General features: G+C 43.4%; 1 protein-coding gene across 1 annotated transcript in view; it reads left to right on the top strand.

The window, feature by feature from the left end:
* Positions 1–17,356, top strand: part of SMURF2 (SMAD specific E3 ubiquitin protein ligase 2) — a gene marked incomplete in the record, with an annotated part of 2,869,016 nt that overhangs the window by 1,235,478 nt on the left and 1,616,182 nt on the right. Inside the window, 1 exon segment of the mRNA XM_044080880.1 lies at positions 1–66. Coding sequence (XP_043936815.1) covers positions 1–66 — 66 coding nt within the window.

Consider the following 17,356-nt stretch of genomic DNA (forward strand, 5'->3'; position numbering starts at 1 on the left):
ATCAGAAGTTAGATCTATGCAAATTGGGACCCAATGACAATGATACTATAAGAGGACAGATAGTAGGTATGTAAACTTGCTTGTTTCCTGTTTCCCCCCCACAGTAAGTTTGAAATGTTATTATTTTGTTAAGGAAAGTGCATTTTGTAGAAATCACTATCAGGATTCTTTCTAATAAAATAGATTTATAGTGAAACGTGTCAAATTCATACCTTTATTGTCTTTACAATATCTAGTTGGGCTATACAAGCCCTTTCAAGGGCTGATTCCAGCTATTTTCCTCCTGAACCATAGTGAGATGTGGCCCATGGTACTGGTGCCAGCTGCTTGTGTTATGAGTGAACAACTTACCCCTAGGGATGAGAATGCCAGCTTCTTCAGCTGTCGTTTTTTAATATTTTCTGTTATTTATTTATTTTTTTTTCAGTACAATTTGGAGTAAAAATCTTTTTCTGAGTAGAACATGAGTATAAAAATGTCTTTGCTCTGCTCAGTATTTTGTGAAGTGGTTCATTGTCTTAGAAACTTATGGGGCAGGTAAGCAGGTAATACTTTTAAACAACAGGGACTTTGCATTTGTTTACTGCATATAAAAATTAGGTTGGCATAATTGCTTTTCCTTTATACTGCTGTTTTTGGTGTAAGTCTGAGTCATGGTCATATATTGATGTTCTTCGTGTTTCACTGTTGCAGTCATTACATTTGGGTAATCTACTGGCAGGTTGCCCTCAAGTTGGCCTGAATTCTGAAGTCTTGGGTCTTGCATCGGTTGCTGTCTCCTCTTCCATGACGTCAGGTCGTCAGGGGTATAAAACATGCAGCCAATGCCATTTTCTTTAGTCTTTCTTGCCGTGCGGTGCCCGAAGCAGAAGCATTTCACAAGTGCCGGTCGGCCGACTACTGAAATATTCATGTTTGAGTTTCAGAACCGAAGTCTTCAATAAAGCTAAGTACCCCGTTGTGGAAACTTTTTTTCTTGCTTTTTACCGATGTCAGAAAATGTTAATAATTGCAATACTTGTGGAAAGCAAATACCTCATAAGGATTTCCATTTATACTGTATTCCTTGCCTAGGCCCTGATCACAACGTGCCTGGCTGTCTGTTTTGTGCTAGATTTAACCAACGCACTATTAAGCGGCTGTATATTTTTGCATCTAAGTATTTTGGAAACAGATTTAACTACCCAGAGATGTCATCTGATAGCAATCTGACTACTGGAGTACATAAAAAAACGCAAATAAAAGGACAGAGAAAGGCAATTGAGATCCAAAACCGACGGCAAAGCTTCTCCTAAGCCAGTTGCCGGTACTCAGTGAGGCGCTTTCACAGCCCCTGATACCTGCTACTTTTGAGTCGCAGGCCCCTACTGACACCCATGTGAAGTCCGGCATGCCGCAAGATACTCAAGGTATTGGACAGACGGATGTATCTCCCTCGGATGGATCTGAAGCTGCTGAGCAGTCACCGGCTTCTGAGGGTGTATTCAGACCTCAACATTTATATATCAAACCGACGAAAGCTGCAAAACCAAAGGCAAAGACACTTTCAAAAACTAAAAAAACGACTCCTGAGCCACGTGCACAGGCCTCTATGCCTAAAAAAACAGATGATCAAAATGGCTGAAGACCTTATTACCTTGATCAGTGGTACCCATCCCCCTCCAGATAAGAGACCTAGGCAAGACACTGACTATGAATCTTCAGATCAGGTTTCTCTTTCTTCTAATTCCTCTTCCGATCAATAATTATCTTTACCTCCCTATGAGGATTCTGATGCTGAGGAGTCTGTTCCATCTGCATCTCCTCATGAGGATTATTCATTTGGAGAAACCTTGCATACTTTGAGGGAGCATTTTCACTGGGAGAGTCAAGACTTCTCAGAATCAAAAAAGAGGCGCAGGGATTTCCTCCTCCTCCTCCCTCAGCACAAGCCTTTAGCCATTCCCCTTGTTAGACATTGTGGATGATGTTTTTTCGGAGTCAAGCCTGACCCCTGATTCTTTACCTCTGGCTCCCAGTAAGCCTGACAGGTATTACAGGGTCCCTGACTCTCATACATTTTTATTTAGACACCCTGCTGCTGATCCTGAAACTATTTCACAGGGTCCAAAGGAAGTTAAGCCCTCAACAGCAAAAAACCCTACCCCCTCCGACAGATTCAAGGGCGCTGGACAGATGGGAAAAAAGGTTTATACATCTGCAGCCTTGGCAATTAGGGCCTTAAACTTTCAATTTCATATGCTTAAGTACCAACAACATGTTATGGGATTGCTGAAACAGAAAATGATGTTGATTTCAGAATGTGCAGAAAATAAGGAATTGCAGGAATTATTGCATGCAGCTGAATAAGTTGGAAAGCATACTTTGCAATGTGGTTTTGATTCTTTAGAGGCCTCCTGCAAGGCCGCAGTTACTGGATCTGTGATTAGGAGGCATGTTTGGTTAAAGGAACAAAATTTGCCTGATCATGTTAAAACTAAATTGCTAGATGCACCTTTATAGCATGATTCTGTGTTTGGTATTAAGGCAGAAGAGGTTTTAAAGAAAATGGAAGACAAAGCTAAGTCCATGCAAACTGTTAAAGATTTCTTACAAGTACAGCCACCTAGATTCAGTAGACATTGTCCTACAAAAAATTGGTACTTTCCTGTGTCAGACAGAGCTCAAAGGGGCAAATCCAGATGCCCTAAGGGTTCCAGGTGCCAGGCTCAAGACTCCTACACGTCAAAGCAATGGGGCACATCCACCTCCAAATCTGTGGGAGATAAAGCGCAAACCTACAGAAAGCAATCCCAATGACTTCCCTCTGCCTACACCAAGCACTTATCTGTTGGCAGCACCCATAGGGGGGAAAATCAGCACTTTTTGCTCAAAATTGGCAATTAATAACCCAGGACAAGTGGGTACTGAACATCATATCACAGGGATACAGATTCCATTTCCACACTCTGCCAATGACAAAATGTTGGCCAGACCTGACAAAAAAACAATGGGCAGAGGCACAGAAACAGGTTATGTCCCTCATGGATATGGGGGTCATTCAGACAGTACCAGAACAGGAAAAAGGACAAGGTTTTTACTCGACTGTTCTTGGTACCCAGAAAGGACAAGGCCTAGCGGCCAATACTGGATTTATCAATTTTGAACACATACCTGGACATTCCAAAATTCAAAATGCTCACCTTGCAACAGCTTCTGCCCATGCTGAGCAAGAATGCTTGGCTGGTGACTTTAGACTTAAAAGAGGCATACCTGCATGTCCCAATAAGACAGTCGTGCAGAAGATACCTCAGATTCAAGGCTGGCTTAATGCATTACCAATTCTCTGCACCGCCCTTTGGCTTATCTACTGCGCCCAGGGTCTTTACAAAGTGCATGTTTAATTGCATTTTGCAGACAAAGAAATATTCAAATATATCCTTACTTGGACGACTGTCTCATTCAAGCAGAGAACAAAGACACTCTTCTACGACACCTGGCATTTGTGAAAAGGCTTCTAGCATGCCTAGGGTACACAATAAACGAAAAGCAATCACAACTGGTACCCTCTCAAAAGATAACATTCCTGGGTGCAAGCTTGCATACAACTGCCCAGATGGCTTACCCTCACGCCAGACAAACAAAGGCGACTAACTACTTACTTCAGACTGATGGCAACAAAAACCCAGTCTTCTGCAAGACATATTCTGCTGGCTCTGGGCTTCATGGCATCCTGGATCCTACTAATTCCATATGCAAGACTGCATATGAGGAAACTTCAGTGGTACCTAAAAAGTTTATGGAGTCAACATTCGCACAGTCTGGAAACGATGATTCCTCTCATCCCATGCCTGCAACAGGAGTTTATATGGTGGGCAAAGGCCTGTCACCAGAACATGGGACGGCCCTTCACTCTACTGCCTGCCAGCCAAACCTTAACAACAGACGCATCAGATTATGCCTGTGGGGCCCACATGGCAGGAAGATGCATTCAGGGCATATGGGCACCAAATCAAATGCATCTACATATCAACCAGAAAGAGATGCTAGCTGTTCAAAATGTCCTAACAGCCTTCAAGGGCTTACTTCATCCAGGGCAACTACTGATAAAGATGGACAACACCACAGTCATGTGGTATATAAACAAGCAAGGGGGCACACACACATACCCCCTTTGCAGATTAGCCATGGCACTGTGGGACACAGCTTTGGCCTACCAAATAGATCTTCAAGCTCAATTCCTGCCAGGAAAACAGAACACACTGATAGACGATTTAAGCAGAATCCTTATGGATCCTCACGAGTGGAAACTCCACAAGTATTCAGCATAACAGAAATAGGGGACCCCAGACATAGATCTATTTGCCTCTCCTCAAAATTATCAATTGAAAAGATTCTGCACAAGGACTTATCACAGACAAGCATGGAAAGTGGACGCCCTATCCTTCAGTTGGAAAAAACATTCAGTTTACGCCTTCCCTCCTCTGCCTCTTCTACCCAAGGTCCTCCTAAAAGTCAGGCAAGAGAAGCCAAAGATGGTATTAATTGCCCCGGACTGGCCCCGCCAATACTGGTACCCAGTCCTAAGGAACTTGTCTCAATACTCAGCTTGGACCTTGCTTCAAAGACCACAACTACTGTCCCGGCAAAACAATCAAATCCTGCACAATCAACTACAGACTCTGAACCTGGTAGCATGGGTAATCATGTAATCATACGAACGACATCTCTCAGTAAAGCTGTGATGGATGTCATTTTGGAAGCCAGAAGGCCTAGTACTAGAAAATCTTATGCTGACAAATGGAAGACATTCTGTGCTTGGAATCAAGCACAAGGGACCGATACAGCAGAACCACATATTCCTCAGATATTACAATACTTAACTGAGATGCTTGACAAAGGCCTATCTTTCTCATCGATCAAAATCCATGCCTCTGCCATTTTGGCTCATTGCAATACAGAGCCACCAATCTTTTCTCATCCTTTACTAAAGCAGTATCTAAGAGGAGCCAAAAACTTAAGGCCTCCTAGAAGATCACCATTACCTGCATGGGACCTCAATTATGTGTTGGAAAAGCTCACCCTGCCTCCATTTGAACCAGCCGCTACCGCTGATATAAAGTTCTTATCACAGAAGACAGCTCTGCTACTAGCAATTACTTCAGCAAGAAGAGTTTCAGAGCTACAGGCCTTCATGGCTATAGAGCCTTTTATCATATTTTACCCAGACGGTGTCTCTGAGGACAAACCCTACTTTTATGCCTAAGGTGGTTTCCAGTGTGGCTCTTAACCAAACAATTTATCTGCCAACTTTATCCAAATCCGCAGAGCAAAGGGGAGAGAATTCTGCATTCCTTGGACATACACAGACAGCTAAGATTCTACTTGAGCAGGACAAAAGCTCTAAGAAAAACTGAGCAATTACTAGTGTCATATGCTGCAGGATCAGAAGGAAAGGCTATCTCAAAGCAGACAATTTCAAAGTGGATAAGCCACTGCATCTATTTCTGCTACTTACAACATGGTAAACCTGTGCCCAAGGGCATTAGGTGTCATTCCACCAGAGCTGCAGCTACTTCAGCAGCATTTCTCAGAGGGTTAACAACCAAAGATATTCTAGAGGCTGCTACTTGGAGTTCTGTTCACACCTTTATAAAGCATTACCATTTGCCTCTCTACTCTAAGTCTAGGGCAGGCTTTGCCACTGCAGTGCTGCAGGGCCTTATAGCAGCACCTAATGCTGTTTAGCTCCAGCCTCCCAACCATAGCTTTGGAATTCTACCCAAATGTAATGACTGCAACAGTGAAACACTAAGAAAATAGTGCAGTTGTGTACACTTACCATAAATGTAGATGTTTGAGTGTATTCACTGTTGCAGTCCAGGTTACCCTCCTACCATCCTCCTGTCCTTCTACAGTTTTTATTTCCTTCTCTATCTTCTACAACCTATGTGGTGTATTTGCTTGTAGATGAAGGTAAAGTTTATATTGATGCATGTGTATAGATACAAATATATATCTAGATATAAAATATTGCTACCTTTTTGGGGGCACCTGACATCGGGGGCAAGAAAAACTAAAGAAGATGGCGTTGGCTACATGTTTTATACCCCTGATGACCTGACGTCATGGAAGAGGAGACAGCAACCGACGCAGGACCCAAGACTTTGGAATCAGGCTGACTGAGGGCAACCTGCCAGCAGATTACCCAGATGTAATGACCGCAACAGTGAATACACTTGAACATCTACATTTATGGTAAGTGTACACAACTGTACTTTCCATGTCTTATTAAAATTTCAGATGTTTTATGATGAGACACTTTTGCCTAGCTTTGATGTGTACTTGTTATAAGGGAGAACTGCGATTTATCAAGTTGTTTGTGGTTATTTATAATTGTTTCTAAATTCTAGTGATTTTAGCCATATACTTCCGCAACCTTGGGTGGTTATTAATTTTTTCTAGATAGTTAAAGAATGTCTGTTTAGTTTCATCTTTGGAATGACTTTCTGAACTGTAGAAGTGTTTTCTGAAAGTTTGCTGTTTCAAGGATTGATATTTAAAAATATTATTCAGGGATCTGACTTTAGGGCGGCCACTGTGGTGCAGCAGTTAGCGTTGTCGCCTCACAACAAGAGGTTCTCCGGTTCAGTCCTCGTCTGGGGTGCCTTCTTTGCGGAGTCTGCATGTCCTCACTGTGGTCATGTGGGTTTCCTCTGGGTACTCCAGTTTCCTCCAACATCCCAAAGACGTTCCGTAGGTGGATTGGGCACTCTAAATTGGCCCTAGGTGTGAGTGTGTGGTTGTGTGTGCCTTCTGTGGAAGGTTGGGTGCCGGGTTGCAACTCGACACCGTAAAACTCCAGTGCCAATCATGAGTGGACAGGTGTTCCGCTGTGGCGACCCCTAACCGGGAAAAGCCGAAAGAAGAAATATTTAGGGATCTGACTTTGGAAGTCTTCACAGTGGATAATCAGATGTCCTCTTCTACTGAACTTTATTTGGCAAAATGTTTCACTTTTCCCTAAACAAAAGAGTGCATTCTTCCTGTTTACACACCTTGTGGCATCTTGCATTTGTCTACCAGGCAGTGCCTTGTCCCTGTACCCTTCAGTTCTTTTTTTGCTGCTCACATTTTTGAGATCATGGTATTAACGTTCATCAAAGAAAAGAAGAAAAGTTCCCATGTTCAATCCCTAAATTGAAACTTTCCAGATGCTCCTGTGGTCAATAAAGTATGAGCCAAGATCTACACCAAATCCTCTGTATTTGTTTGAGAGACATGCTCATCATAAAGCATTCCCATAAATGGCAGAGCTTCAGTACAGTAACCTACAAATGAAGAGAGAAGGATGAGGTATCCTTCAGCTTATTGAAGGTACATATGGTATAGTTGCCCTATAATTTGATTTGCAGGAGAGGTTGCTCTCCAGTTCCATTGTGTGCTATGCAGAGTGAGAGGATGCAGAAATCAGATGCCAGGCGTTAGTGTCATCTTTCTCTTGCTGGTAGTGCTTTGAAACATAGTGTTGGTCTGTGCATAGCACCAAATTCTTTCATTTGTGGACAGGGGAGGTTGGTGCAACCTCATCAAGAGCTGCTTTCCCTGCTTTTCCCATTAAGTATCTGGTACACATTTTTGCTGTGTCTGCAGGAGGAGTCTCTAGGGTCTCTTGGCATGTGCTGTAGTCGCAGTTGGGACCGAGGAGTCTTTTCCCCAGTAACTAGCCCTTCCCCAAATCTAGTAAGACTTTTTGATGATGGAGACCCCGTGGGTTGTCCCATACCTGCAGTTCTATAAGTTGTAAATTTGACATCTGTTGTTAACATCTCTTGGAATTTGCTCTTGAATATAGGTTCATAGATTAGTACTAGGCTAACTGCCTTTATGGGCCATTTTAAGCCTAGGCAGTTATCCAATGTGAGAATCAAATCCTGTACCTTGTGTCTGTAAGGTAAACACCTTAACCATTACACCTACCTCCCACCCAGGTTTGTACTCTTAAGCAGCACCTAGGCTGATGCTAGTGTTAGATACCATTTGCCTCTTGTGTCCCAGAGCCACCTCTAGTGGACATTTCTCTGACATTTGTTCCCCTTGTAAATCTAGCAGCTATAGGTGTGTTGTGATTATGGAAAGGGGATTATGTGAAGAAGTCATGATAACTCAAGGTGATGAATAGCCCTCCCTACTGCTGTCCAAGTAATAAGGAACTGTGGAGTAACCCCCCCCCTCCCCCATGGATTTTATCTTAAAAGATGCCATACTTGTAGCCTGGAAGCATCTAAATTCTTTCTTCTCTTTTTTTTATTTGCCTTTATTTTTTTATCCTGCTTACTGCATATTTTAGTTCCTAACATTCCCTTATTGTACCTTCTCTTCCGGAGCCACTGCAGTGAGAGGTTCCATACCATATTCCTTAGCTGGACAGGTCCAGTCCTTTCAGATAAGAAGGCATAATTCCAGCCACCCCCTTGACTTGGAGGTGAAGCAGAGGTGCCTGGATTTTAAAATTGCAGTTAAGCTAGGGTTTTTTTCCTAGCTTAGCTTCCTGAATGGCTGATAAACTCACAGAAGTTTAGGCAAGCTGTGTTTGCCCCAAGCATTAGGACAGCTGTCCCTGTTTGGCCATTCCACCAGCCCTGTGGCTGTTCTAGAACCACCCTCAAGCAGTGCTGACAAGTGATCTGCCAGATGTTCATCGTGTTTCACTGTTGCAGTCATTACACTTGGGTTATCTTGCTGGCAGGCTACCTGCAGTCGGCCTGAATTCCAAAGTCTTGGTCCGGCGTCGGTTGCTGTCGCCTCTTCCCTGACGTCAGAGCGCCAGGGGTATAAAAGATGCAGCCGACACCATTTTCTTCAGTCTTTCTTGCCACGCGGTGCCCGAAGTAAAAGCAGTTCGCAAGTGCCAGTCGGCCGACTCCTGAGATTTTCTAAATTGAATTTCAGAACCGAAGTCTTCTATAAAGCTAAGTACCCCGTTGGGGAAACTTTTTTCTTGCTCCAGACTGATGTCAGAAAAAGTTAACAATTGTATTTCTTGTGGGAAGCAAATATACCTCATAAGGATTTTCATTCTTACTGTATTCCTTGCGTAGGCCCTGACCACGACGTTGCTAGTTGTCGGTTTTGTGCTAGATTTAACCAAAGCACTATTAAGCGTCGGTACGGTTTTGCTTTTCATTACTTTGGCCGAAGGTTTTAACTACATAATGCCGTCGGAACAACCGACGACCGGAGTTCATAAAAAGCGCAAGGAAAAAGAAAAGGACAGGCATCCAAGGTCCAAAACCGATGACGAAGCCTCTTCTAGGCCAGTCGGCAGTTCACCGGTTCTCAGTGAGGCGCTTTTGCAGCCCCTGACACCCGCTACCTCAGAGCCACAGGCCGCCTCCGACTCCCACGTGGAGACGACTAGGCCTGTGGATACTCAAGGTATTGGGCCTTCGGAAACTAATCCCTCAGATGGGTCCGGAGACGCTGAGCAGGCATCAGCGTCTGAGGGTGTTTTCAGACCTACACAGCTTTATATCAAGCCAGCTTCAGCATCCAAGACAAAGGCTAAAACAGTTTTAAAGACGAGGAAACAAGTACAGCATTCTCCAGAACAGATGCTCAAAATGGCCGAAGACCTAATTACTTTGATCAGGGGTTCCCATCCCCCACCTGATAAGAGGCCTAGGCAAGACACTGAATATGATTCCTCTGATCAGGTTTCCATTTCCTCTGACTCCTGTTCAAAACAGGGATACTCTATTCCTCCCTATGAGGATTCATCTATTCCTTCAGCTTCTCCTCCTGAGGATTACTCATTTGGGGACACCCTGCATACCATGAGGGAGCATTTCCACTGGGAGAGCCAAGATTATTCAGATTCTAAGAAAAGGCTCAGAGACTTTCTTTTACTACCTCAGCACAGACCTCTTGCTATTCCACCTGTTCTAGACATTGTAGATGATGTATTTCCAGAGCAAGCAAAGGCAACTGACTTCTTAGTCTGTCTCCCAACTCTTTATCTCCTGCACCTGTTAAGCCAGACAGATACTACAGGGTTCCAGAATAAAAACCGTGTTGCTGACCCAGAAACTATTTCTCAGGGTCACAAAGGGGTCAAGGCTGCTACTGCAAAAAACCCTGTCCCCTCAAATAGAGATTCTAGGGCACTGGACAGATGGGGTAAAAAAGTTTACACTTCTGCTACCTTGGCTATAAGGGCTTTAAATTGTCAGTTTCATATGCTTAATATCAGCAATACTTAATGTCTCCGTTAAAACAGAAAATGTTGACAAATTCTGAATATTCTGAGAACAAGGAATTGCAGAATTTATTGCATGCAGCTGAACAAGTGGGAAAACATACTCTGCAATGTGGTTATGATTCACTGGAGGCCTCTTGCAGGGCTGCTGTAACAGGTTCTGTCATTAGAATGCATGCTTGGTTAAAGGAACAGACTCTGCCTGATCATGTTAAAGCAAAATTATTGGATGCTCCATTACAGCATGATACTTTGTTTGGTGTTAAGGCAGAAGAGGTGTTGAAGAAAATGGAGGATAAAGCTAAATCTATGCAGACAGTGAAGGTACAGCCACCCAGATTTAGCAGGAACTGGTCTTCTAAGAATTGGTCATTTCCCGTGTCAGACAGGCCACAAAGAGGCAGATACAGACGCCCCAGAGGCAGACAACAGCCCCAGGGCTCATACAGGCCCAAACAATGGGGGTGCTTCTACCTCCAAAAGCAGAGAAGACAAATCACAGCCATATAGGAAACAGTCCCAATGACTTCCCTCTGCCAATGCCAAGCATTTATCTTTTGGCAGCACCCTTAGGGGGAAAGCTAGCTTTTTTTTCACAAAATTGGCACATGATCACCCAGGACAAATGGGTCTTAAATATAGTCTCTCAGGGCTACAGGTTCCACTTTCACACACCTCCAAAGACAAAAGGTATGCCAGACCTGCCACACAGTCAATGGGCAGAGGCACAAAACCAAGTTTCATCTCTCACGGACATGAGGGCTATTCAGCCAGTGCCACAACAAGAGCAGGGACAAGGATTTTACTCTAGGCTTTTCTTAGTACCAAGAAAGGACAAAGCATGGAGACCAATTCTGGACCTGTGTATTCTAAATACTTTTCTGGACGTTCCGAAATTCAAAATGTTGACTCTGCAGCAGCTTCTGCCCATGCTGGGCAAGAAGGCTTGGCTTGTAACTTTGGACCTCAAACAGGCATACCTGCATGTCCCAATCAGACAATCTTGCAGAAGATACCTCAGATTCATAGCTGGCTCAATGCACTACCAATTCTCTGCACTGCCCTTTGGCTTATCTACTGTGCCCAGGGTCTTCACAAAATGCCTGGCACCAGTAATTGCATTTTGCAGACCAAGAGGAATTCAAATATGTCCCTACTTGGACGACTGCCTTATTCAAGCAGAGACCAAAGACATTCTACTAAAGCATCTGGTGTTTGTAAAAAGATTACTGATTTGCCTAGGGTACACAGTAAACGAAAAGAAATCAAAACTAGTACCCTCTCAAGAGATAATATTCCTGGGTGCAAGCTTAAATACAACTGCCCAAATGGCTTATCTCACGCCAGGCAAGCAAAGGCAACTGACTTCTTACTTCGAAAGCATGGCAACAAAGACCCAGTTATCTGCAAGAAAAATTCTGCAGGCTCTGGGCTACATGGCCTCCTGCATTCTGCTAATTCCATATGCAAGACTGCATATGAGGAAACTACAATGGTATCTAAAAAGTGTTTGGCCTCAACATTGCCACAGCCTGGAATCATTAATTTCACTCATTCCCTGCCTGCAACAGGCGTTTCGATGGTGGGCACAGACCTGTCACCACAACAAGGGACAACCATTCACTTTACCCACAGCCAGGCAAACACTAACAACAGATGCATCAGATTACGCCTGGGGGGCCCACATGGCAAGAAAATGTATTCAGAGCACATGGCCCCCAAGCCAAAGGCATCTACACATCAATCAAAGAGATGCTAGCTGTACAAAATGCCCTGACAGCCTTCAAAGACCTACTTCATCCAACAAGCACGGGGGCACACATTCCTACCCCCTCTGCAGACAAGCCATGATTTTGTGGAACACAGCGTTGACCTACCAAGTACACCTGCAAGCACAATTCCTGCCAGGAAAAACAAATACTCTGGCAGACTAACTAAGCAGAAACCTCATGGATCCTCACGAGTGGAAACTAGATCCACAAATCTTCAGCATGATAACAAGGAAATGGGGATGCCCAGACATAGATCTTTTTGCCTCCCCTCACAACTGCCAACTTAGAGATTCTGCACAAGGACTCATCACAAACAAGCATGGAAAGTGGATGCGTTGTCATTCAGCCGGAACAACCTTACAGTATACGCCTTTCCTCCACTGCCTCCCCTCCCCAAGGTACTCCTAAAGGTCAGACAGGAGATGCCACAAATTATACTGATTGCCCCGGATTGGCCACGCCAACACTGGTACCCAATCCTAAGGAGCTTGTCCCAAGGCCCAGCCTGGACATTGCCTCAAATTCCTCATTTACAGACCCAACAAAACAATCAGATCCTGCACAGCCAACTCAAAACTCTAAATCTAGATGCATGGCGGATAGTGTAACCATTCAGTATACATCTCTCTCTAAAGCGGTTATGGATGTTATTTTGGAGGCCAGGACGCCCAGCACCAGAAAATCTTATGCAGAAAAATGGAAGAGATTCTGTGCTTGGAACCAGGCACAAGGAATTGACACGCTTGTTCCAAATATTCCTCAGATTTTACAATATCTAACTGAGATGCTGGACAAAGGCCTATCCTTCTCATCAATTAAGATCCATGCCTCTGCCATTTCAGCTCATTACAATACAGACCCACCTATTTTTTCACATCCATTGCTTAGGCAGTTCCTCAGGGGGGCCAAAAACAGAAGACCACCAAAGAAAGCACCAATACCTGCATGGGACCTCAATTTTGTCTTGGAAAAACTCACACTGCCTCCTTTTGAGCCAGCCAATACAGCTGAGGTAAAATTCTTATCATGGAAAACAGCTCTGCTCCTAGCAATAACTTCAGCAAGAAGAGTCTCAGAGTTACAGGCATTAATGGCTGTGGAACCTTTTATTATCTTCCATCCGGACAGGGTTTCTGTAAGGACAAACCCAACATTTATGCCTAAGGTAGTGTTCAGTGTGGCTTTTAAACCATTCACTTGCCTACTTTTTACCCAAACCCACAGAATAAAGGAGAGAGACTTCTGCATTCTTTGGACATACACAGACAGCTACGCTTTTACTTGGACAAAACTAAAGCTTTCAGAAAGACTGAGCAACTTGTAGTGGCATATGCTGCAGGATCACAAGGAAAGGCTGTCTCAAAGCAGACTATTTCAAAATGGATAGGACCCTGCATTCATTTCTGCTATTCACAACATGGCAAATCAGTGCCTAAGGGCATTAGACCACATTCTACCGGGGCAGCAGCCACCTCAGCAGCCTTCCTCAGAGGAGTACCAACCCAGGATATTTTGGAGGCTGCAACTTGGACTTCAGTGCACACTTTTACTAAGCACTACCACTTACCTCTTTTCTCTAAATCCAGAGCAGGCTTTGCCACTGCAGTTTTGCAGGGCCTTATAGCCACTCCTAATCCTATTTAGACACAGCCGCCCAACCTCAGCTTTGGGATTCAACCCAAGTGTGATGACTGCAACAGTGAAACACGATGAACATAGTACAGTTGTGTACCTACCATATATGTAGATGTTTGAGTGTATTCACTGTTGCAGTCCAGGTTACCCACCCACCACCCCCCTTTCTTAGCTGGGACTTATCTGCACTTCTCTATCCTATACAACCTATGTGGTGTATTTGCTTGTCGATTAAGGTATTGTTTATTTTAGTGCATGCTTTTATAAGCAATGTTTTTTAGCCTACCCTTTTGGGGGCACCTGACATCTAGGGCAAGAAAAACTGAAGAAGATGCCGTTGGCTGCATCTTTTATATCCCTGGCGCTCTGACGTCAGGGAAGAGGCGACAGCAACTGACACCGGACCAAGACTTTGGAATTCAGGCTGACTGCGGGTAGCCTGCCAGCAGGATAACCCAAGTGTAATGACTGCAACAGTGAATACACTCAAACATCTACATGTATGGTAGGTACACAACTGTACTTTCAGCTCCCTGGACAGACTTGCCCATCCTCACTGCCTGTGGTATCAAGTGCCCACGTCTCTACTTGAACTAAGATCTCTGTAGTCAGAGCTCTTTGTGTCAGTGGAGCAAGCAGAAGCATCTTCTTACTTTGTCAACTCACATGAAAACAAATGCTTTGTATTAGCCTCCAGATGTGGCACATGAAAACAAATGCGTTGTTAGCCCCCATGTGTGGCACAGCTTCATGACTTAGTATCCTTGGGTAGTCTCTTGGGGGATCTTTTGATCTTGTATTGGGTGTGGACAAAACAACTTTTCTGCCAGAGAGCATCTAAATTTTTGTAAAGTGGGCAAGAAGATGTTTGCACAGAACTTCAGCCAACTGACTCGCCAGTCCAGGTTCAAATTCTTGTTGACAAAACACTTGAGAAGTTATGAATCCTGGATAAAGTAGGAGCTTGCTAAATCCCTTATTGTAGTTTCTCCAAGGAGCGGCCAAGTGATCTACTGTAAATTTGGCTTTAATAATGCTGTGGTTTGGGGAGCAGGTCCAGGTTTGTTTCTGCATAGGTTTGCATTGCTTCTGGCTGTCCACCATCAAGCATGAAGTTTAGCAAGCCATTTTGGATTCTGTTTTTCCAGGGAGGAGTATGCTTTGCACATGCTTGTCTAGAGCTGGTAGTGGGCCTTCTAAACAAAGGTGTAGGCTCTCATCCCATTGCCTCATCCCATTCTGTTCTTCCAAGGTAGCTGAGATTTCTGTGAGGAGGAAGATTCTTCATCATAGGTTGAGAAGTGCTTACAGATGCCAGGCAGTAGTGACTACCTCCCGAATCATTCTGCTGGCTAAGTCCTTAAGACATTTTATTGGCCAACATTTTCATTCCTGACAGCTGTAGGAGGCTGTTTTTCAGATTTCTCCCCAGCTTTTCTGCGCTATCGTAAAGGACAACTAGGCTCTTTGTGAGATCACAGTAGGACGTTTGTTAGAACTTGTAGTCCCCTTCAAGAATGAGGTTCAACTTGGTGATCATGATATATTCACACATCTCTTGGGCCAAACTTTGCCGTTACTTCTGAGAGGGTGTTCCCCTTTTTGAGAGCAATACAGAGATCTACTTCTAACTCTTCCTTGATTTAAAACGAAACAGAAACTTTCTGTACCATCATTGACCTGAGTGAGTTTCAATTGATGACTCTTCAGAAGGTCAAGCTTATACTGCTGCAGGCTATTTATATACAAGAGTTGCAGTCCATGCCACCTCAGTCAGCGTGAAAATGATTAAGAATTATATTAGACATCTCTGTGACATGGGTTTTCTTTATTCTAAACTAAGTGTATATGTTGCAAAGCATGTGTGCACATCCTGGCTTTGGGGACAGCAGAACTGTTGCCCTAGTACCAGCTGGTCACTCCTCTTTTTTTCCCTTGCTCATGATCTATGGTGACTATCAAGCGTCATCCCCATCAACATGCCTACTGCTTTCTAAGAGGATTAATTGCAGTGGGCATGAATGAAGTGCTGTCTCCCACTTTTGCAAGAGACAACATTTCAGTAGCCTGACCTCCTTTGAAATAAGATATTGGGAAACTAATGAGAACTGTGAAGCCCAGTAGAGGGGGAGAGAGAGCATTTTGTTTTACCTGAGCCTATGCCACTAGAAGTTCTTTCAGTGCTTGATGTCCTGGAAGATGCATTTCATAATGCATTATTAAAGCCTGACTCCCTTACCTGTGCTGCTAGGAAGGCTCACCAATTTGACAGGGCCAAGGACATCTACAACTACCTGTGCAGGAACAGATGGGCAGATCAAGATATGGTGTCACTAGATCTCAGCAAGAGAGCAGCCTCTGCTCCTAGCAAGAACCACATTCCAAATCACAATGATAGCTCTCTCGATAGACTTTGTATAATATATACACTGCTGCTACCTTTTCCTTCGGGGTATTAAACGTGTCAGTTCCAGGTGCATTATCAGCAAACCCAGTTAAAGAAAATATAGACCGAGTTAGAGAAAGGTGCAAGACAAAGACCTGAGAAAAAAGTTGCTTGATTTGTGACCTATCATTCCAAGCTGCAAGGCACTCTTAAGAAATGTAGTTATACAACAGTGGATGCATCATATATTGGCAGCTGCTGCGGGAGCAATTACTACTTCCATTGATAATATGCATGCAAATATAGTTGTTGCAAAAATGGAAGAAGTACGTTTTTAATAGTGTGTGTGTGTGTGTGTGTGTGTGTGTGTGTGTGTGTGTGTGTGTGTGTGTGTGTGTGTGAGCTAAGTGATAAGGTTCTTTTCTATAAGCGTTTTGTTGATGACGTGTTTTTATTATGGGGAGGTGATTATTGTCAGAGTTAATTCTTAATTATTTGAATGAAACAAGTGACTTTTTAAGGTTTAGTGTTGAATACTCCAAGGAAACAATACACTATCTAGATATTAATCTAACTAAAGATAATGCTAATATCGCAATGTCTATATATAGAAAGCTTGTGCAAATGAACAGGTTTATCCATTGGACAAGTATGCATGCCCTGCATACATTTAGGAGTATTAAGAGTCAGTTTGTTAGAGTAAGTAGGCTGAACACTAATAATACCTTGTGTGGTAAAAAATTGGATGATATGGTGGTTGAATTTAAGGAGCGAGGGTATAAGAATAGCTTACTTAAAAATGTTAGACACTGTCATAGCAAATTGAGAATTGGATGCCAGACCCTATTTTAAAGAACCTATAAGTAGGGTAGATAGCAGAAGGGAAAATAATGACTGTAAACACATACACTATATTACTACCTATAGTCTAAGGTTTTCTGGGATACAGAGCATTATTACAACGAATTGGAATATTCTGAGAACAATGCCAGAAATTAGTCAGATGATCATTGTGTTAATTGTTTTATTGGCTATATCATATGACTTTAGTACTTATATGGCTTTAGATTTTAATGCTGTATGCACACTGAAGAAGGGTAATTTCCAAAAGCTTTGTGGTTTTGAATAAAGTCTACAGTTCTTTGATGCTCAGCGTGTTGTAATTTGGAGTTTTTGTTTTGTTAATATTTCTGGTTCTCCTTCGCAAGTTTACTGTAGTGCTGGTCTGTTTGCAGTTTTTGGACCTGTGAAGACCAACAACACTGCCTTTGCACATGGTTCAAGCCCCTCATATGCAGAGTAGCAGTACTATGTATGCCTTTGCAT

This window comes from Protopterus annectens, chromosome 8.part0, assembly GCF_019279795.1.
Source record: "Protopterus annectens isolate FY-2018-M chromosome 8.part0, PAN1.0, whole genome shotgun sequence".
Classification (NCBI taxonomy): domain Eukaryota; kingdom Metazoa; phylum Chordata; order Ceratodontiformes; family Protopteridae; genus Protopterus; species Protopterus annectens.